Source organism: Bufo bufo, chromosome 6 (genome assembly GCF_905171765.1).
Source record: "Bufo bufo chromosome 6, aBufBuf1.1, whole genome shotgun sequence".
NCBI lineage: Eukaryota > Metazoa > Chordata > Amphibia > Anura > Bufonidae > Bufo > Bufo bufo.
In genome coordinates, this window is record NC_053394.1 from 116,027,529 (window position 1) to 116,049,170 (window position 21,642).

Sequence of the window (21,642 nt, forward strand, 5' to 3'; positions counted from 1 at the left end):
TAAGACAGTCTAAAGATGTGGGAAATCGTAGCGGCTCCTGTTGGATGCCAGATTAGACCCTTTTGGCTAACTTTACACCAGCAATTGGTTGGCTTACATATCTGGGCACTCTGTTAGATATTAGGCCATGCCCGCTTCTACTAAGTCCTTGTTAAGTTGGAAAACCAAAGCAGGCAACCTAGGCAGAGTGGATTATCCTTTTTTGTGCATTTGCTTCATATATATGTGTAAAACCTAATGTCACATTAGGCACCAAAAATGCCCAGGTCAAGGTGCCATTACTGAAATTTTATTAGTGCAGCTTAGAGCCATAAGAGACTCAAAAATCGTGTGCAGCCAAGAGAATAAAGCCAATACAGTAGTGTTATGACTGTGGTACTTAATATGGAAATGACAGTGTGGGTTGTAGACGAAAAGATAATTACTGAAACAAAGTGGGTTGTAAAATTGTAGATGTAAGCAGTGCAACTAGCTAATACTTTTATCCATTAAACTTCAATAAAAAGAAATGCAGAACAAAAGTAGCTGTATATTCTAGTGCTAGTGGAAGTACAATATATCAGCCTCTAACAATGTCATACTTCTTTTACAGGACAATAACTGTGCTTCCGTCCATTCTGGTTCAAGTGCAAGAACGTCAGGCTGTGAAATGGCATGCGTAAACATCCATGAATCAGGTAAGCCCTGATCATCAGATTATACAAAGGATTTACTTTTAACTTCACTAATAATCCACCTGTATAGTATGTCATTAATCTGATACTGTATATGTTACAGGTCCCACATTAACTGACACAATATTATATATCAAACGCATAAATAATGAGCGAAGCTACCTTGCTGACATCAGTACAGAAGGAATTGACCATGAGATCAAGCAAAAGAAAATCAAATTGCGCCCACGTAAGCTTTTTCCATCTCCGGATGTGCAGGTCCCCGGAGGTAAGTAGGATCGTGCTGCAGCGTATTGTCAGTACTGACACAGCTATATATTTTTACAAAAGAACGTTTCATACATTATATTACAGTGATTTTATCAGCAGCATTCTCCAAGCTGCACTGATCATAGGTAGCCTGAAACTTACCTTAAAAATCTTATGCAGTCCTAAAATGGCTTAAAATATATAGTTCCATTGTAAAAAAAAAAAAAAAAAAAAAGATACATTAGCCAACAAGTAGTTAAGGCTGCCGTGCAGCCTGTATTTGTGAGAGGGGCAGAGGCCACGCCCCTTGGCTATATTAACCCCCTCGCAGGTCAGGGGACGGGACGTGCGGCCAGGTACCTGGATCGTCCGGTCACGTCTGGTTCCTGCACGTCCCGCGCCTTCAATCCTCGAGCCGGGTAAGTATGGGATCGGCTTCTCGTCTCAGGTAAGCTATATCCGTTGCCTGTTCCGGGTCGGATTCTTACCTCGGTGCGGGGGGCGGCATACGGCGGTGCAAGGCTCATCACCACGGGGACGGCACATCCACGCGGGGGGGTTGGGGGCCAGAGCTCCGCTCACCTCCTGGTCCAGCCGGCCGGCACTGTCAAGCCGAGGGCGTGTGTGTGTGTTCCGGGGGGCGGCCGCGGGTGCCGGTTGCTAGGCACGCCGGCGGCGCCGCCCCTGGTAACGCGCTCTTTGGTTTCTCATAACCCGCCGGGGATCAGGGTGGATGGCAGTAGCGCATGTAGGCCAGCGCGTGCTGTTCCTAGGCACGTGGCTGGTTTCCATGGGAACTGGACAAACTGTTTAAACCTGTTGAGCTGAGGCATGTGTAATAACAGGCGGCAAACGCTGGTTTTGAAAGGTAAGAATTCACGGCAATTGTGGCTTTGATGTTTGCCTTATATTGCGCCCCACACCTTAGGTCAATACCAGTCACGGGGTTCATTTGTATATGGTGCTGCGAATGGCTGCCTGCACGCCACGTGACAAGCCTTACAACTATGGCAGTGTCTTCAATCATGTGGCCGTGCAGTGTGGAGCAATATATATAAATCTTCTGTGACGGGTGTTGCTTCTTACGGATCAATATCACAGGACACAAAGGCCACCACTGAGGGCATGCACTTTGGGGTCTTCATACCTAGGTCTGTGTTGTGGCAACAGCTAACCTTTAATGTGCAAGAATTGCGGGGTCCTAGCAATTTTTATGGGGAACTATTATGTCTAGGTTTGGCTTGCATAGACAGTAGCCCCAAACGTGTGTCACTGTCTACCTACATTTAGGAGGGTGTTGGTGCACCTTTCACATAGATCGCTATTTAATTCCCTGACTGGGGGTGTCATTTAGGGTTACCTTAATTAGGTATCTTCTACTTGCCCTGCTCTGGAGCGGTGTGATGGGCTTTCTGTGCGGGAGCAGCAGTGCCGATGTCTGTTTATTTAAAAAAAAAAAAGGCAAAATATTTAATTTGTTGTACATTTACATTGCTGTCATGCATCATCATATTGCAGAGTTTTCGTCTGATCAAGTATCTGACGTTCCATTCCGTTCCAAGGATTCCGTACTTGCAGTAGGTGGTATGTCCTGTTATATGGTTATGATATGTGTCACGGGGGTTGGCCGCAGGCACATTTTTCACGTCCCGTATGTTATATCCGTGGCATGGCTTTAAAACGTTCAGGCGCTATTCTGTCGCCCTCCCCGGTGGCACAGGATTCTGCCTGGAACGTCCAGGTTGTCACTTGTCTACTATGGTACGTCGGCTCGAAGCGTTCAGGCATCGTGGCGTCCGCCGCTCCGGTGGCATGTAGTCCTGCCTGGAACTCCAGGTTGTCGCTTTGTTTATTGTGGTACGTCTGCTTGAAGCGTTCAGGCTTTGTGGCGTCCGCCGCGTCAGTGGCATGTGGTCCTACCTGAAACTCCAGGTTGTCATTTTTTCCTTATTGTGGTATGTCTGCCTAAAACGTAAAGGCAATGTTACGTCCGCCACTTCGTGGCACGGTGTCCTGCCTGGATGTCCAGGGTGTCTTGTCATCTCATGTGGTACGTCCGCTTAAAGCGTTTAAGCATTATATTGGTCACTCCTGTGACAGGTGGTCCTGCCTGGTACGTCCATGTTGTCATGTTAAAAAAAAGGTGGTCAGGATTGTTACCTTCAAGCTACAGCCGTGTGTCTGCTTTTACATTTTGTCCTATACGCCATTTACTTCTAGAGCAGCGGTCGCGGTTGCATTACATTAATACTCCCTTTCAGCTTGCATTCATACAGCTGCGTTATACCATGCTCCTCATGCTCATACTCAGAGCTGTGCCCATACCATGTTTTAGGCACCTCTCACATCCAGAGCTGCAGTTACCCACTTGTTCTTGCATCATGCGTTCTACTCTGCTTCCACATTAAGCTGCATTTCTTTCATTTCTACATCATGGTTACTCAGTATTCTTGCTAGGGCTATCAGCGCACCGCTCTAATTCTGCTCTTCCGTTAAAACATAGCTGCTTCTTCAGGCTTGAGTTTCGTTCCTCGGTGGTGGGTTACACAGACTGATCTCCTTTACTTCTGGTTCACATTTACGCAGTTGGATCTCCCGCCCCAGTTAACCAAGTAGCTCCCTAGCGGACAGTGGGCCGATAGGAGTGAGTTCCTACTATGTTTCACAGTTGTTCATGTGTTTGTCACGACTAGGGGCTTTTCTTAGCTAACTGCAAATGCCTCTGGCTCTGGTTTTTCTCCCATCTGTTTCAATTTCACGGTTGGTTAATGTTTCATTCATGCAAGTGGTTCGGATCACTAATGTCTATGCATTTGCCTTTAGGTCGGGCTCACGTTTAATTACTTATCATCACGGTAAGGTCTTCCGGGTCGATCCCTTGGCTTCGGGGGGGCCTCAGGGCTTCGGGGGCCCGGTGTTCGTTCGTCATGTGGTTCGGTGGGGGGCAATATGGTTGTAGGCTGGTTAGCGTCCTAGGTCATTGTCGGAGAGGATCATGGTTATGCGAGTCCCCAAGTCATACTGGGGCGGCATAGTGGTTGTTAATTAATTAAGAGGGAAATTAAGCCGCCATATGACTCCGCCATTAGGGTCTCTCACGCATGGCTTAGCCATTTGAGTCTCTCACGCATGGCTTCTCCCTTTTAGTGTACATATAACTCCGCCATTAGAGTCTCTCACGCATGGCTTTGCCATTAGAGTCTCTCACGCATGGCTTCCCCCTTTTTTAGTGTCACGTATGACTCCGCCATTTGAATCTCATGTATGGCTTCTCCCTTTAGTGTTACATATGACTCCGCGATTAGAGTCTCTCACGCATGGCTTTGCCATTAGAGTCTCTCACGTATGGCTTTCCCCTTTAGTGTTACATATAACTCCGCCATTAGAGTCTCTCACGTATGGCTGTGCCATTAGAGTCTCTCACGCATGGCTTCTCCCTTGTTAGTGTCACATATGACTCCGCCATTAGAGTCTCTCACGTATGGCTTCTCACTGTAAGGGTACATATGCCTCCGCCATTAGAGTCTCTCACGTGTGGCTTTTCCTTTTGAGTGGTACACATGACTCCGCCATTAGAGTCTCTCACGCATGGCTTTGCCATTTGAGTCTCTCACGTATGGTTTCCCCCGTCAGTGTCACATAGGACTCCGCCATTGGAGTCTCGCGCATGCCTTCTCCGTTTTAGTCTTCATGTATGACTCTGCCATTAGTCTCTCATGCATGGCTTCTCCATTCTAGTGTTGCACATATGACTTTGCCATTAGTCTCTCACGCACGGCTTCTCCCCTTTTGGTGTTACACATATGAATTCACCATTAGTCTCACGCAGGGCTTCTCCCTTTTAGGGTTACACATGTCTCTGCCATTAGAGTCTCATGCATGGCTTCTCCATTTAGTCTTACACGTATGACTCCGCCATTAGTCTTCCACGCATGGCTTCTTCGTTGTAGGGTTACACATATGTCTCCGCCATTAGTCTCTCACGCATGGCTTCTCCGTTTTAGGGTTGCACATGTCTCTGCCATTAGAGTCTTTCACGCATGGCTTCTCCGTGTTAGTTTACACATATGACTCCGCCATTAGTCTCTCACGCTTGGCTTCCCCCTTTTAGGGTTACACAGGTGTTTGCCATTTCAGTCTCTCACGCATGGCTTCTCAAAGGAAAAAAAATAAATAAAATTTACACACACAACGCCAGTCGAGGCCGGCTGCGTGGTCCCATAACAAGTACAGTAAGTTCCATGTCTTTTCTGTCCTCAGTCCCGCTCGCATGGCTCGGTCATCTGTGGCTCGCAATACAATTTTCTTGGGGTGGCTCGCACGTGTGGCTTGTGCCATTAGAGTCCCACTCTCGTTATTGTTTTCTCTGACTCTGTTATTTTCTAGGTTGTTGGGTTTCATTGTTTCTTTGTAAGCAGTCATTCCAAGCCTGCCGTTGCGGACATCATCTTCTCCCAGGCATGCTTACTTCATCTACAAACTCGGGCTGAGGGTGTTGGTGTCCGGCCTAAATCCTGGGTATCGGTCCATCTTCCAGTAGGAGGTACAGTAATAAGGCGCAAGTTTACGAAGTCTGTCGTGTCACCTGACACGACAAGTGCTATCACGACTACAGGTGCAGCATACATAGTTTATCACGACCTTAAGCTTTTTCTGTCACAACTGCAGGTATGGGGGTACGTCCTGTCCTTAGTACGGGCACATTAGCTCTTTAATCATAATAGCCATATATTTCTGGGGATGGTTCCCCAGGCCTGGTGGGTTTACACTTCACTGAGTGTGCTACTTCGGTAGGGCAACAGGCACCATGTTCTGACTCTTTTGGCCCTTATTAGGAAGTGTGGCCTGGGGAATAAGTAGAGGTAAGTATTTTGCCACCAGGAACAGTTGGTGCCCGATCGGGGCCCTTGGTGGATGGTTGGGGTTCATCTGGGCCGGGGGTCGTGGGCTGCGGCCCTCCGGCTGTTGCGAGGTTGTGGCTCCCGCGGTGCCCGGACAGCCTGCAGGTATCTGCCTGCAGCAGGGCGTTGTGGGGGTTGTGGTTGCGGCAGCTGAGGGGCCGCGGTTTGAGAGGCCTGATCTAGGCACTTCCAACCGTTTCACCATTGTTTGTTTCAGTCTGCAGCTCTCAGGATTCAGACCTTCTCATATATGATCATCTGTTAGTCAGCATTGGAGTAAATCGTTCCTGGTTCCAGACACTCTTTCAATTGCATCAGCATTTAACCAGCTCCAAGAACGGTGTGGCGGTACACATGGCAAGGAGGTAAGGTAGATGGAGGTCACGGTGATATAAGACGGTATATCCCGCACCTCCATCGTGAAGGGTCTTTTGGTTCAAAACGGGTGTCGTAACGGTAGGTGTATATTTACTCTAAACAGGGTCTGCTCCACTCTTTTCGTTTTGAGGCGGTGTCTAAGCACCAGATGCCTCCTCAGGTTATCAGGTGCATGGGACGTTGGAGGTAGTCGTGTTCTCCAGATATGGTCCAAGTCCTCCGTTCGGAGATCCGTGATGCTTTCGGTTCACTTGCCCTGTACGGTGCAAAGAGTGTTTGATGGTATGGTTGGGTCTCCTTTTGGCCCCTTTTAGGCCTATCCTCGCTACGGGCTCCCGGCATTTCCCAGCCTGAGGTTAGCTCTAGTTCCTACGTCCAGGGGCCGTCGCCCTGACCACAAATAGTTAAGGCTGCCGTGCAGCCTGTATTTGTGGGAGGGGCAGAGGCCACGCCCCTTGGCTATATTAACCCCCTCGCAGGTCAGGGGACGGGACGTGCGGCCAGGTACCCCTCCCTCCCTTCCCTTTTCTTAGCTCTTCCTTAAGGATAGGCCCCCTTTTAGGCCTATCCTCGCTACGGGCTCCCGGCATTTCCCAGCCTGAGGTTAGCTCTAGTTCCTACATCCAGGGGCCGTCGCCCTGACCACAAGTATAATTTATTAATTTTTTTTTACAATAGAACTCTGAGGTGACGGATGCCACAGTAAGGCATCCATTAATGTATAAGTTTTTTGCGTACGGTAAACGTATGACAAAAACCCACCCTTATGTGCCCCATCCAGCACTCATCATCTAACGGAGCAGAACAGCAGAAATAAATAGTGGTGATGTGAATGTGGCCTAAGAGGTGGGTGTTTAAGAAGGGAACTATTACTAGTCTAAAAAACAGCAGGCTATTGTAGCCAAGGACGCACTGGGAACTTAATTTGGCCTTAAAAAAATAAAAGTGCCCCATGTTGTAGCCGGGTCCAAATTGACAGAAGGCAATACCATATTGTGGCACAAAATACCGCCCCAGCAAAGCCAAATAAGTGCAACATAATAAACTGCCCCAGCAGTCCAGTGCCAGCTGCCACATTCTTTCATCCTACTCCAGTTGTCTCAGGATGGCAATAGAAGTTGGTTTCAGGAAGGCCACTTGTAGTCACCGGCCATGTACATATCTATTTGACGTCCCCAGCTCTAATTAACTGTGGGAGCAACAGATTCTTACTTACCTAACTGGCGGCTGTGAGGAGAGTTCAGCAGCCCCCTGATCATCGGGCCCCCCGGGAAATTTCCCTGTAGAGAGTCTATGTTCAATCTGCCCCTGATTATAGCCAAGTGATAAAGTACAGTTCAATATAGTGGATCTTCCCTGTACTTTATCACTTGGCTATAATAGCCTGCCTGCATTCACTATACACTGCACTACATAGATCACACATACTGCACTACATACATCAGTGTGATATGTATGTGGTGCAGTATGTAATGTATGTGGTGCAGTATGTAATGTATGTGGTGCGGTATGTAATGTATGTGGTGCGGTGTGTAATGTATGTGGTGCAGTGTGTGATATGTGTAATGTATGTGGTTCAGTGTGTGATATGTGTAATGTGTGTGGTGCAGTGTGTAATGTGTGTGATATGTGTGGTGCAGTGTGTGATGTGTCTGGTGCAGTGTGTGATGTATGTGGTGATGTGTCTGGTGCAGTGTGTGATGTATGTGGTGATGTGTCTGGTGCAGTGTGTGATGTATGTGATGTGATGTGTGTGGTGCAGTGTGTGATGTATGTGGTGCAGTGTGTGTTGTACAGTGTGTAAATTGTGTGGTGCAGTGTGTGATGTGTGTGTGGTGCAGTGTGCAATGTATGTGGTGCAGTGTGTGATATGTGTAATGTATGTGGTTCAGTGTGTGATATGTGTAATGTGTGTGGTGCAGTGTGTAATGTGTGTGGTGCAGTGTGTGATGTGTCTGGTGCAGTGTGTGATGTGTAATGTGTGCAGTGTGTAATGTGTGTTGTGCAGTGTGTAATGTGTGGTGTGTAATGTGTGGTGTGTAATGTGTGTGGTGCAGTGTGTAATGTGTGTGGTGCAGTGTGTAATGTATGTGGTGCAGTGTGTAATGTGTGTGTGGTGCAGTGTGTAATGTGTGTGTGGTGCAGTGTGTAATGTGTGTGGTGCAGTGTGTGATGTAGTGTGATGATCACACACTGCACTACATACATCAATATATTACACGCTGCTGCTCTCACCTTGTCATGCACGTCCATCACACACTGCAACACATACATTAGTCACTGCACCACACACATCACCACATACATCACACACGGCAACACAGACATTACACACTGAACCACATACATTACACACTGCACCACATACATCACACACCACACACTGCATCACACACTGCACCACATACATCACACACCACACACTGCATCACACACTGCACCACATACATCACATACTGCACCACATACACCACACTGATGTATGTATTGCAGTATGTGTGATGTATGTAGTGCAGTATGTGTGGTGTATGGTGCAGTGTGTGGTGATGTGTGTGGTGCAGTGTGTGATGTATGTGGTGCAGTGTGTGATGTATGTGGTGATGTGTGTGATTTATATAGTGCAGTGTGTGATGCAGTGTGTGATGTATGTGGTGCAGTGTGTAAAGTGTGTGGTGCAGTGTGTGATGTATGTGGTGCAGTGTGTAAAGTGTGTGGTGCAGTGTGTAATGTATGTGGTGCAGTGTGTAAAGTGTGTGGTGCAGTGTGTAAAGTGTGTGGTGCAGTGTGTAAAGTGTGTGGTGCAGTGTGTAAAGTGTGTGGTGCAGTGTGTAATGTGTGTGGTGCAGTGTGTAATGTGTGTGGTGTGTGTGGTGCAGTGTGTAATGTGTGTGGTGCAGTGTGTAGTGTGTGTGGTGCAGTGTGTGATGATCACACACTACACTACATACATTACACACATCAATACATTACACGCTGCTGCTGCTGTCACCTTGTCATGCACATCCATCTTGATGTCCGGGCTGTAGTCTTCAGCTCCACTGCTGCCACGTTTACCAGGGTCCTCGGGCAGAGAACACCGCTCCCCTTACTATAGCAACCCCCTGGAGCCCCTCCTCCTTAGGCCTCTTTCACACAACCGTTTTTTTTTTTACCATTTACGGGCAGTTTTTTGCGTTCCATATACGGTCCATATACGGAACCATTCATTTCAATTGTTTCGCAGAAAAAACGGAATGTACTCCGTATGCATTCCGTTTTCGTATTTCCGTTCTGTTGAAAGATAGAACATGTCCTATTATTGCCCGCAAATCACGTTCCGTGGCTCCATTCAAGTCAATGGGTCCGGAAAAAAAAACTGAACACATACGGAAATGCATCCGTATGTCTTCCGTATACCTTCCGTTTTTGCTGAACAATCTATTGAAAATGTTATTACCAGCCCAATTTTTTCTATGTAATTACTGTATACTGTATATGCCATACGGTAAAACGGAACAGAAACAGAAACAAAAAACTGAACAACAGATCTGGGAAAAACGGACCGCAAAACACTGAAAAAGCCATACGGTCGTGTCAAAGAGGCCTTACAGCTGCGCCAGCTTCACCTGCTGCAGGGCACTGTATCACTCCGGCAGCCGTCACCCCAACTAGTAACAAAGCTCCTTGCTGTAAGGAGCTTTGTTATTGGTTGATTCCATGATATAATGGCACTGGGCTGGCTTACAGTAAAACATAGGAGGAGAGATCAACGGCAGTCTCCAGAGGGCATGGGAACCTGCATTTGGGGGAAGAAGGCACCTGGGCAGATCATTTGCATATATCTTCAAACGTCGTTTTTTAGACATCAAATACACTGAAGGGAGAAAGAAAGGTATGATACAGTCCTGATCAAAAGTTTAAGACCACTTGAAAAATGGCAAAAAATGATATTTAGAATGGCTGGATCTTAACAAGGTTCCAAGTAGAGCTTCAACATGCAACAAGAAGAAATGGGAGTGAGACAAAACATTTTTTGAGCATTCAATTTAATGAAAACAACGAGTAAACTGAAACAGGCTGTTTTTCAGCTGATCAAAAGTTTAGGACCACACCTCCAAAAAAAAACTAAACCCCCCCAAAACAGAAATCCAACTTCCAAACATGAACTCAGTAATGAGTAGCTCCGCCGTTATTGTTTATCACTTCAAAAATTTGTTTCGGCATGCTTGATGCAAGCGTTTCCATAAGGTGAGTGGGAACATTTCTCCAAGTGGTGAAGACGGCCGCACGAAGGCCATCTACTGTCTGGAACTGTTGTCCATTTTTGTAAACTTCCCTTGCCATCCATCCCCAAATGTTCTCAATTGGATTTAGATCAGGGGAACACGCAGGATGGGCCAAAAGAGTGATGTTATTCTCCTGGAAGAAGTCTCTTGTCCTGCGGGCATTGTGTACTGTAGCGTTGTCCTGTTGAAAAACCCAGTCGTTACCACACAGACGAGGGCCCTCAGTCATGAGGAATGCTCTCTGCAACATCTGGACATAGCCAGCGGCCGTTTGACGCCCCTGCACTTCCTGAAGCACCCCAGACCATTATGGCGCCCCCTCCACTGTGGCGCGTAGAAAACATCTCAGGTGGGATCTGCTTGTCATGCCAGTAACGTTGGAAACCATCAGGACCATCAAGGTTACATTTTTTCTCATCAGAGAATAAAACTTTCTTCCACCTTTGAATGTCCCATGTTTGGTGCTCTCTTGCAAAGTCCAAACGAGCAGTTCTGTGGCGTTCAAGGAGACAAGGTCTTTGAAGACCTTTTTTGTTTTTGAAGCCCTTCAGTCTCAGATGCCGTCTGATGGTTATGGGGCTGCAGTCAGCACCAGTAAGGGCCTTAATTTGGGTTGAGGATCGTCCAGTGTCCTGACGGACAGCCAATTGGATCCTCTGGCTCAGCGCTGATGAAATTTTTTTGGGTCTTCCACTTGACTCCTTTTTTTTTTTTTCACAATATTTTTATTATTGTAATTAATATTTTGTAATGGAAACAACTTAAGTGTGGACGCAGCCACTAACTTAGGATGCTAGACACTAGGGGTGGGCGATATAGACGATATAGGCGATATACAATATAAATTTGTTCCACGATATGGATTTTGAGCATATCGCCTATATCGCCAGACCGCGATATGATCACGCTCTCTGCGCGCACCATCTTCTCCTGAGCCGGCACAGTGGAGAAGGAGAGAGTCCCTCCTTCCCCACTGTGCGCGGCTGCCGCTGACCACCAATGACAAAAGAGGAGGAGGGGAGGGACTGACAGTAAATCATTGAGTTTTCACGATCTCAGTGAGCGCGTGAAAACTCAAATCCGATGGTATATTCTAACCCCCAGGCGTTCCCATGGTGACAGGGACGCTTGCCTGGGGGTTAGAATATACAGGGCCACGCCGCTGACAGTAGAACATTTAAAAACTAATCAGTAACTTTAACTTTATTCATTGGTGATCTCTTTACTGTATACCTTACTAGGTCTTAGCTCCGGTAACAGCAGGCAGTGCGGGCGGGCGGCGCTCATTCACTGACGTCACGCGCCTGCTCCTCCCACTAGGCGGCGCAGGCGCGTGACGTCAGTGAGTGAGCGCCGCCCCCCGCACTGCCTGCTGTTATCGGAGCTAAGACCTAGTAAGGTATACAGTAAAGAGATCACCAATGAATAAAGTTAAAGTTACTGATTAGTTTTTAAATGTATTCCTGTGGGGGGGGGGGGGGGGGATCTGTGGATGGCACCGTTTAGGGGAGGGGGGGGGGATCTGTAGATGGCACCGTTTAGGGGAGGGGGGGGATCTGTGGATGGCACCGTTTAGGGGAGGGGGGGGATCTGTGGATGGCACCGTTTAGGGGGGGGGGGGATCTGTGGATGGCACCGTTTAGGGGAGGGAGGGGATCTGTGGATGGCACCGTTTAGGGGAGGGAGGGGATCTGTGGATGGCACCGTTTAGGGGAGGGGGAGGATCTGTGGATGGCACCGTTTAGGGGAGGGGGGGGATCTGTGGATGGCACCGTTTAGGGGAGGGGGGGATCTGTGGATGGCACCGTTGAGGGGAGGGGGGGGATCTGTGGATGGCACCGTTGAGGGGAGGGGGGGATCTGTGGATGGCACCGTTGAGGGGAGGGGGGGGGATCTGTGGATGGCACCGTTGAGGGGAGGGGGGGGATCTGTGGATGGCACCGTTGAGGGGAGGGGGGGGATCTGTGGATGGCACCGTTTAGAGGAGGGGGATCAGCTCCCTGCTGCTGTGTGCACAAAGCACAGGGCTGCAGGGAGAGTGTAAAGTCCTATTCACCCTAATAGAGCTCTATTAGGGTGAATATGACAAGGGTTCTCTACGTTCTAGCCCTTAAGGAGACTAATAGTTATTAAATAAAAAGTCAAAAAAAGTTTAAACACGCCCCCCCAAAATATATTTGGGGGGCGTGTTTAAACTTTTTTTTACTTTTTATTTATATTGCGATATATATCGCATATCGCACATGCTTAAAATTATATCGCAATATAGATTTTAGGCCATATCGCCCACCCCTACTAGACACAATTATATATCAAGCGTAAAAGTGGGCGCAGCCACTTATAAAAGTAAACAGGCAAAGTGTTAACATACATCATGTCCTATGGCACCCGCTCGGGTGCTGCCAATGTAAAACAGCATCAAATAAGACATTATATTAGATTTGTTCTAAGAGCAGAATTAGATACGAAAAGAACATTAAGACAATAGAAATCAAAACGAAATAAAATTATAAAGGATTCGATGATCAAAGACTTGTCTTCAATAGATATTCTTACTAGTTTAGGAATCTTTACTAGTTTAGGAAAGGTGACTTTAGTCATGTAGGAATGGCCAAGGTGACCAAGAGGACTGGAAATGGAACAGCCTATTGGTCCGCTGAGCCCAAAGGTGTTCGTAAATAGCATGGGTGGAAATTTTATCTTTGAGTTCACTCATAGAAGGAATGGTGGGTGATTTCCAATGTTTTGCGACTAGGAGTTTGGCCGTGAGTAAGATATGACAGTAATCTAAGGTGGCGAGGAATCATATCAAAATCTAGTGAGAGGAGCGCCAAAGCCGGGGTCTGAGAAATTTTGGAGCCTGTCGCCTCTCTCACTAGTTCTTCAACTTTGGCCCAGAAGAATATATGTATGAGGTTGCCAGGTGACTTCTGACAGCGCCAGCACGAGTTCTCCACATTGGAGTAGAATCTACTGAGTTTAGCGGGAGTAAAGTACGTGTGAGTAATCTATGATAGCATTCTAATAAGTTAGAGCACTTTGTAGCTTGATAGGTTATTCTTATCGCCACTTGCCACTTTGTTATGGAATACGAGAGCCGCAGATCTCTCTCCGAATTTAGAAAATGTGCCTTTTTAGTCAAGAGCATATCACCTGTGACAGTTTTATAAATTGTGCTGGTGGGAGTCTGCAAGTCCCCTCGCGTGTGTAAGATAAGGTTAAGAAGGGCAACTGGAAGAATTATATCTCTCTTAGGCCATTTGGTTAAAAAGTGGACTATCCTATTATAATGGTAATGGTAAGAGTCTGGTATCCCATATGAAATTTGCAAGCAGGAGAAAGATTTCAATATGTTATCTTCAAAGAAATCGTTTAACACCTGTACCCCAGCTTTCCGCCATCCTCCCACTGAGAAATCTGTTATATAGTATTGCAAGATCTCTATGGAAATCTGTACCACCCTCTTTGGAGATGTTGGACCAATACGTTGTAGTAATAGTTTCCATATTTAGATGGATGATTTCAATGTCAGCGCTGATGGAAGCGGGAAGCTGGGGTCAATAGCATGTACTATGAGTAAAGAATAGAGTGGCTTCCCTTTATTAAGATCTACCTCTATCTGTTGCCAGCTTGGAGTATCCTCTTGTCGACACCAGAATCTCAGCTGTTTGAAAACAAAGGATTCATAATATCCCTGTAGATTTGGAACCCCCAAGCCCCCGTGAGACCTATGGCTGTAGAGTATAGAGCCTGCTATTCTATGAGGGCCTTTTTTCCAAATAAATGAAAGCATTTGAGTCTTAAATTTTGCCATGACTGTGGCGGGTATAGGGATGGGGAGAGTGCGAAATAGGTATATAATCTTTGGGAGCACCATCATTTTATAAGTTACTATTCGCCCTAGCCAGGATAGATTTAATTTAGTATATCGGTCTAGGTCGTTTTGGAGGGAGTTATATAATACGTCATATTTGCTTTTGACTAACCATGCAAGGGGAAAGCAAATTTGTATGCCCAAATATGTAATTGAGGAGACAGCCCATTGGAAAGGGAATTCATTCTCCAGTGCCGCTAGTATTTGGGATTTAGATTCGTTGATCTTGTAGTAAGAGACCTCCCCAAATTCCCTAATAATCTGTAAAGTGGCCCTCAAAGAAGGCATGGGGTTTGTTAGGGTCAGAATAACATCGTCCGCAAACAACCCTATCTTATGCTGCCGGTTACCAGCTGAAATGCCACGTATCGACTCTGACATCCTTATCATTTCTGCGAAGGGCTCCATTACCATTAAAAAGAGAAAAGGGGAGAGGGGACAACCCTGTCGGGTGCCGTTTGTGATAGAAAAAGGGGAGGAGAGGGAGCCAATAGCCAGTACTCTGACTGAGGGAGTGGAGTATAAAGCCTGGATCGCATTTTAAATAGGACCTCGAAAGCCAAATTTATCTAGTACCGCTGACGAAAAATCCCCAATGGATACGGTCGAACGCCTTCTCCGCATCCAGGGTTAGAAGCAGAGAAGGCGTCCCCAACCCCCCAGCCCTCTGCAACAAACCCAATATCCGTCGAGTACCATCTGGTGCCTCTCTGCCCTTTGTAAAGCCAACCTGGTCACTATGGATCAGCAGTGGCAAGATTTTCAAGAGTCTGTGAGCTAACAGTTTTGCGTATATTTTCAGGTCACAGTAAGGGGCGGAAATTTGCAGGGGAATCCATCGCTTTACCCGGCTTTGGGATGGTGACAATCGTACCCTGCAACATTTCAGTTGGAAATTGTTCCCCAGCCAAAACCTTGTTAAACAACTGAACTAGATGTGGCCGTAATAGGGGTAAAAATAATTGATAGTATTCATTAGAGTATCCGTCAAGGCCGGGTGATTTATTCGGTTTCAGAGATTTAATCGTGGCTTCCACTTCGGAAGCAGAAACTGGGGTATTGAGCTCCGCAATTTGTTCATTTAGAGAGGGGAGATTGACTTTTTGAAGAAAAGAGGCAATTTTCTCTAAGGCCGGTTGAGGCGTGGAGGGGTCTCCATTAAGGTTATATAATTTAGAATAGTACTGATTAAAGGCTTCTGCTATCTCGTTTGGGTGAGTATTCCTAGACACTCTATCGGGAGCTAACATGTAGGGGATATTTACCCTTTTGAGTTATTGGCTTAATTTTCCTCGCCATTAATCTACTCGGTTTATTATAGGATTGATAATATGAAAGTCGCAGTTTGTAAAATGGAATGAATCTCATGTCTTAAGGACATTACGTTTCTGTGGAGAGTTAGGGATGGGTCTAGCCTCAACTGTTCTTCTAGTTTGGCCGCCTCATCTAGAAGGTTTGTTAGTTTAGCCTCTCGGGATTTCTTGAAGTGTGAACTTTGTTTTAACAATTCTCCACTAACGATTGCTTTATGAGCTTGCCAAAGGGTGAAAGTATTAATGTTATCTATGTTGTTAAGAGAAAAGTATTACGCTATGGCGGCTTCGGTTTATGGTTTATATTTTGGATGACGTAGGAGAAAGGTATTATTTCTCCAGGATCTCTGAGAATTAAAGGATTGGAATCGGGATATTGAGCAGGAAATTGGGGCATTGTCAGACCAAGACATGACCCCGACAGATGACTTAGAGATCCGGGATAATAATGGCCTGTCTGAGAGAAACAGATCGATTCGGGAGAACGATCTATGCCTTGCAGAATAAAAGCTATATTCTTTCGAATTTGCGTTTAGGCAGCGAAAGGTATCATAAAGGTGGTTATCTCTCAGCCAAGGCCCGGGCCAGGGTTCTGTTACAACCCGTTGAATCTAGATGCCTGTCTGGAACAATATTGAAACCCCCACATAACAATAAATGCCCCTTTTGAATACTACGTGCTTTCCTCAAGACTTTATTTAAGAATCTGATAGGGGATTTGTTGGGGGCATAGATATTGACCAAGGTCAGTGCAACCAAACCCACTGAGCCTACCAAAATAATAAAACGACCTCCCTCATCAATTACTACAATAGCCACTCCCGCTTTTTTCTTAGTAGAGTTGGCCAATAATATAGTAGAGAAACCCCTTCAAGATAAATCTGGGTGTTTGTTGTGAACAAAATGTGTTTCCTGAACACATAATATATCTATCTGTGAGGAGCATACGTCTCTCCAAAGAGAGGTTCTCTTATAGGGGGAATTAAGCCCCTTGGCATTAATAGACATTACCTTAACCGCCATAAATATGGAGACTACATGTAAGCTGAATACAGACTAGTACCCTTTCCTGTGGTTTCTGAAGTGCTGAGGGCTTTGCAAACATATGACCATCGAGAAAACAAAAAGAACATATAAATCAAACATTAGAAAAATTACAACCTGTGAAATAAGCATAGGTTAGTTAAACAATACCGAATAGCTGGTCTTAAAGAGGTTACAAAAAACCCAGACCAGTGAAATTGGGGATCAACAGTTCAGCCTTGCCCCGCCATCCCTATTAGTTGTGTCTATTCGGCAAGAAGGGCACATCGGACAGCATTGGTAATACAACTGAGATTATTCTCCCACTGAGGCCCAATCCGGGGGTACATGGGAGGGGATTTTCTTTCTTGCAGGAACAGGCGATACGGGTTTTCCAGTGTTCCAGGCCTTTAGGAGGGATTCTCCTTCTTCAGGATTCTTAATAACAAATGTTTTCCCATCCCTATGGATCAAAAGCTTCAGCGGGAATCCCCACTTGTATGGGATCTGGAGGTCCCTCAATACTTTGGTTATTGGGGAAAGTTGTTTTCTAGCTTGTAATGTAGCTTGCGAAAGGTCCGCAAATACTTGAATGTCCTGAAATGGAGCTGGCAAACTTTGGTTTTTCCTGATATAGGATACCAGGTCTTCTTTCACACAATAAAAGTGGAATCGCGCAATAACATCTTTAGGCGCTGATGCTGGTATATGTTTAGGTTTGGGCAAATGATGAGCCCTATCGATCAGGAGCAGCTGGGGATCTTTGTCTGGAAATATCATCCTGAGCATGTCTCCTAGGAATTGCTGCAAATTAGCAGGGGATACTTTATCTGGGATCCCCCTAAATTTTAAGTTGTTGCGTCTGTTTTTTGTCTTCCAGGTCAGCCAGTTTGGCTTTCAACCCCGCCACTTCATCCTCCAGAGAGTAATGAGCATCGATAAGTTCATTGTGGGAGTTGGTTAGTTCACCCATCTTATTTTCAATATGGTTCACCCTTGAGCCCATGTCGTCTATGGAAGATGTAATGGAAGCAGCATCCTGTTGCAGCTGCGAAATAAGTGAATGATGGACAGCCGTCATCATGGATTTAAAGGATAACTGTCACATTTAGACCCTAATTTCAATTTTCATATATGTAGTTACTAATAACATGATATCCCAGAATCATTTACTATTAGACTGACTTACCCCATATTTAATAAGATTCAGCCCTTAGCAACCAGTCTGCATAAAACTGCAATTTCACTATTCAGTTAAGATGACCGCCACTGCCCTCACCCTAAGGCTAATCCCGCCTGCCCTTACTAGCCAGTAACAATAGCCCCCCAAAAGTGTCAGTAACCAGAGCCCTCCTCCTAAAGGGTTAATCTCCTGCAGCACAAAGGGGTCCTCTTACCACGTGTTGCTTTCATTTATACACTGAGCAGATGGCAGATCTCCCTTCCCTGTTGTGCGCTGCTTCGACTCTGCATTGTCCAGCTCTGCTGAGTGAGGGAGCGTCTGCCAAGCACAAGGACAGGGAGAAGTGCACACAGCCCAGGCACTGTTATCAGCTGCTGGGGAGGACCTGGCTTTAATCATTTACTTAGGCCCCTTTCACACGAGCGAGTATTCCGCGCGGATGCGATGCGGGAGGTGAACGCATTGCACCTGCACTGAATACCGACCCATTCATTTCTATGGGGCTGTTCACATGAGCGGTGATTTTCACGCATCACTTGTGCGTTGCGTGAAAATCGCAGCATGCTCCTCTTTGTGCGTTTTTCACGTAACGCAGGCCCCATAGAAATGAATGGGGTTGCGTGAAAATCGCAAGAATCTGCAAGCAAGGGCGGATGCGGTGTGATTTTCACGCATGGTTGCTAGGAGACGATTGGGATGGAGACCCGATCATTATTATTTTCCCTTATAACATGGTTATAAGGGAAAATAATAGCATTCTGAATACAGAATGCATAGTAAAACATCGCTGGAGGGGTTAAAAAAAAATAATTTAACTCACCTTAGTCCACTTGATCGCGTAGCCGGCATCTCTTCTGTCCTCATCTGATCTCTGTGCAGCAACCGGACCTTTGGTGACGTCATTCCGGTCATCACATGATCCATCACATGATCTTTTACCATGGTGATGGATCACGTGATGACCGGAATGACGTCACCAAAGGTCCGGTTGCTGCACAGAGATCAGATGAGGACAGAAGGAGATGCCGGGCATCGCGATCAAGTGGACTTAAATTATTATTATTATTTTTTTAACCCCTCCAGCGATGTTTTGCACTTGTGCGGAAAAATCGCGGGTGTTCCTGCAACGCACCCGCACATTTTCCCGCAAAGCCCGTGTGAAAGGGGCCTTACAGTCCCTGGCTGTCAGTAATCTGACCTTGCACGCAGCCTGCTTCTGAGTCCTCCGTCCTTCAACAGATAGACAGAACATGCCTAGCAACCCTATTTTAAGCACAGGTAAAAGTAGGCAGTATAGGGAACAAAAATGTGGAATTAAGGGGTAATTGAATACACAGTGAAAAGTTGAAATAGGGCCACCAAGGAGATATTAATCACCACAATCCAATACTCCAAAAAATTTAAATATGACAGTTATACTTTAAATGTATTCTCCGATACTGTTTGGTCGGTACAAGCAAAGTTCTGCAGTGGGTCTGACACCGCTGCTACATTAATTGATGCCTGGTCTAAGGCAGGAGACTGGGACCTATCTGCGGGACTTTTATTGCTTGCAGCAGCGCCGGCTATATTGTCACTCACCGGCGGCGTATTCGCCATGACGTCCCCTTGTTCAGGCCCAGGAGCGTTGCGGTAGTAGAGCTCTTTGTCCCTCGTACGGGATAGCTGCAGCGCTTGTAAGAGATCGCTTCGTCCCTCTGTGTCCCCGCTGACGGGGGGAGAAGGAGGAGGTATGCACGGTCTTCCTCTGGACGCTGATGAAGAGTCGTCCTCGGCCCCCTGCAGCGATGGTGAAGAGGCTGCGCGTAGTGGTGGGAAGCCGCCATCAGGCTCCTGTTTTGTGAAGAAGTCTGTGAGGCGTCGGAGACCCAGACGGGAGGCTTTCTTTCGGGTCATCATGTCACCCTCAAGGTAGGAGAAGGTTTGCCAGCGCTGTTCCTCCTTTGCCAAGGTGCTCTAAGTCGCTTTACAGGGATGGTAAACCGGAGCTCTCTAACCAAGCAGCCATCTCGGTCGGCAGCAGGCCACGCCCCCCTTCCACTTGACTTTTTTGTTCCATAACCCTCAGGATCATTTAAGAAATTCCAAATGACTGTCTTACTGCGTCCCACCTCAGCAGCGATGGCGCGCTGTGAGAGACCCTGCTTATGCAGTTCAACAACCCGACCACGTTCAAAAAGGGAGAGTTTTTTTGCCTTTGCCATCACAACGTGTGACTACCTGACAGAAAATGACAATGAATCCACATCTTTGCACAGATTTGGCCTTTTAAAGGCATGTGGTCCTAAAATTTTGATCAGCTGAAAAACAGCCTGTTTCAGTTTAATCGTTTTTTCCAATTAATTGAATGCTCAAAAAATGTTTTGTCTCAGTCTCATTTCTTCTTGTTGTATGTTGAAGCTCTACTTGGAACCTTGTTAAGATCCAACAATGTAAAATATGATTTTTTGCCATTTTTCAAGTGGTCTTAAACTTTTGATCAGGACTGTATGTTAAAGGGGTTGTCCGGGATTGGGGACATTGGTGTAATAGTACTAGAGTGACATACATATTACATACATGCATGTCCTATTTATGAAGCCCCGCTTTCACATAGGAAATTCTTAGCCGGAAGTTTTCTTATACTCGGTGACGTACCGGGTCCCTGGCAGGTGAGCAAAGCCTCTTCTTCCGGCTTCTCAAGGAGCCCGGTGACATCACCGGCACTGATGGGCCGCCTTTAGCGCTGCCCTAGCCTGTTAAACGGCTAGGGCAGCGCTAAAGCCCGCCTGTCAGAGCCGGTGACGTCAACGAACACACTGCCGGGCGGAAGCTTCTGCCCAGCAGTGTATTATAAACAAAAGATCCCTTGCAGGGCAAAGGAGAGCATCAGAGCATGCACTGCACTGATGCTCAAGTCAGGGGGGCTGCCTGGGTGAAAATGGAGGTTTGTCCAGGTTCAACTCTGAACCCGGACAACCCCTTCAACTGTTTATGTCACCTACAGAGCAGTGATAACAGTTTAATATGTGTCAAATAGGTGACAGTCTCCCTTTAAGTCTCCACATTGAGTAAACATCCCCAGTGCCAGGAGAAAAGTGTAACTGAAACTGTGTGTTAAAGGGGTATTCCGGTTACCATAAATATAACTTAGGTTTTAGACTAACTCATCATCAATAATTACCTAATATAATGTAAATTTAACATATTTACCATTCAGTAGTTATAACAGTAGTTTTCTTCCTCTGCTACCCTCTGTGTTTCCCCATAAGCTACCATGTCATCGACCTGTAGTTCTGAGCCTTTGTTAGGTCGAGCACGCTCAGTGTGTTGCTATCAGTTCTTTAGCTAAATGTCTTGTGTCAGTGTGCTGCTGATTACTGAGTAGAGGGGGCATGACTGGACTGTATCAGGCTAATCAACAAACATCTACACTCATGAACAAGCACTAACTCACAGCAGGAAAGCTAGGGATTGTGGGGATTGAGGTTTTGTGAGGGAAAATCAGATGCCATGATACTCTCAGTGTTTTGCAGGCTCACCCAGGAGCTAGACAAATCGATTGCAAGGTAAATTGAAGCTCTGGTTATATGTATAGGTATGGGTTCTGGTTAGGTCACAGCTTGCAGCCTTAATGCAGTTTTTCAAAAATTAAGTTACTTTACCGAAATGCCACTTTAATGACTTTTTCAAGACCTAATTGGCAAAAGGTGTTTAAATTAAAGTGTACCTAACCTTTTGAAGAAGTTTAATAAAAACTATTCTGTGCTAGTTAATTTATGTGAAATGTTTTTTTCCAGTTT

The 21,642-nt window shown here is 46.2% G+C and overlaps 1 protein-coding gene across 1 annotated transcript in view; it reads left to right on the plus strand.

Annotated features, from left to right (window-relative positions):
• Positions 1–590: 590 nt before the first annotated feature.
• Positions 591–21,642, plus strand: part of SYCP2 (synaptonemal complex protein 2) — a 96,089-nt gene continuing 75,037 nt past the window's right edge. Inside the window, exons 1-2 of the mRNA XM_040436625.1 lie at positions 591–677; positions 778–942. Coding sequence (XP_040292559.1) covers positions 650–677; positions 778–942 — 193 coding nt within the window. The 5' untranslated portion in view covers positions 591–649. The remainder of the gene's footprint in view (positions 678–777; positions 943–21,642) is intronic.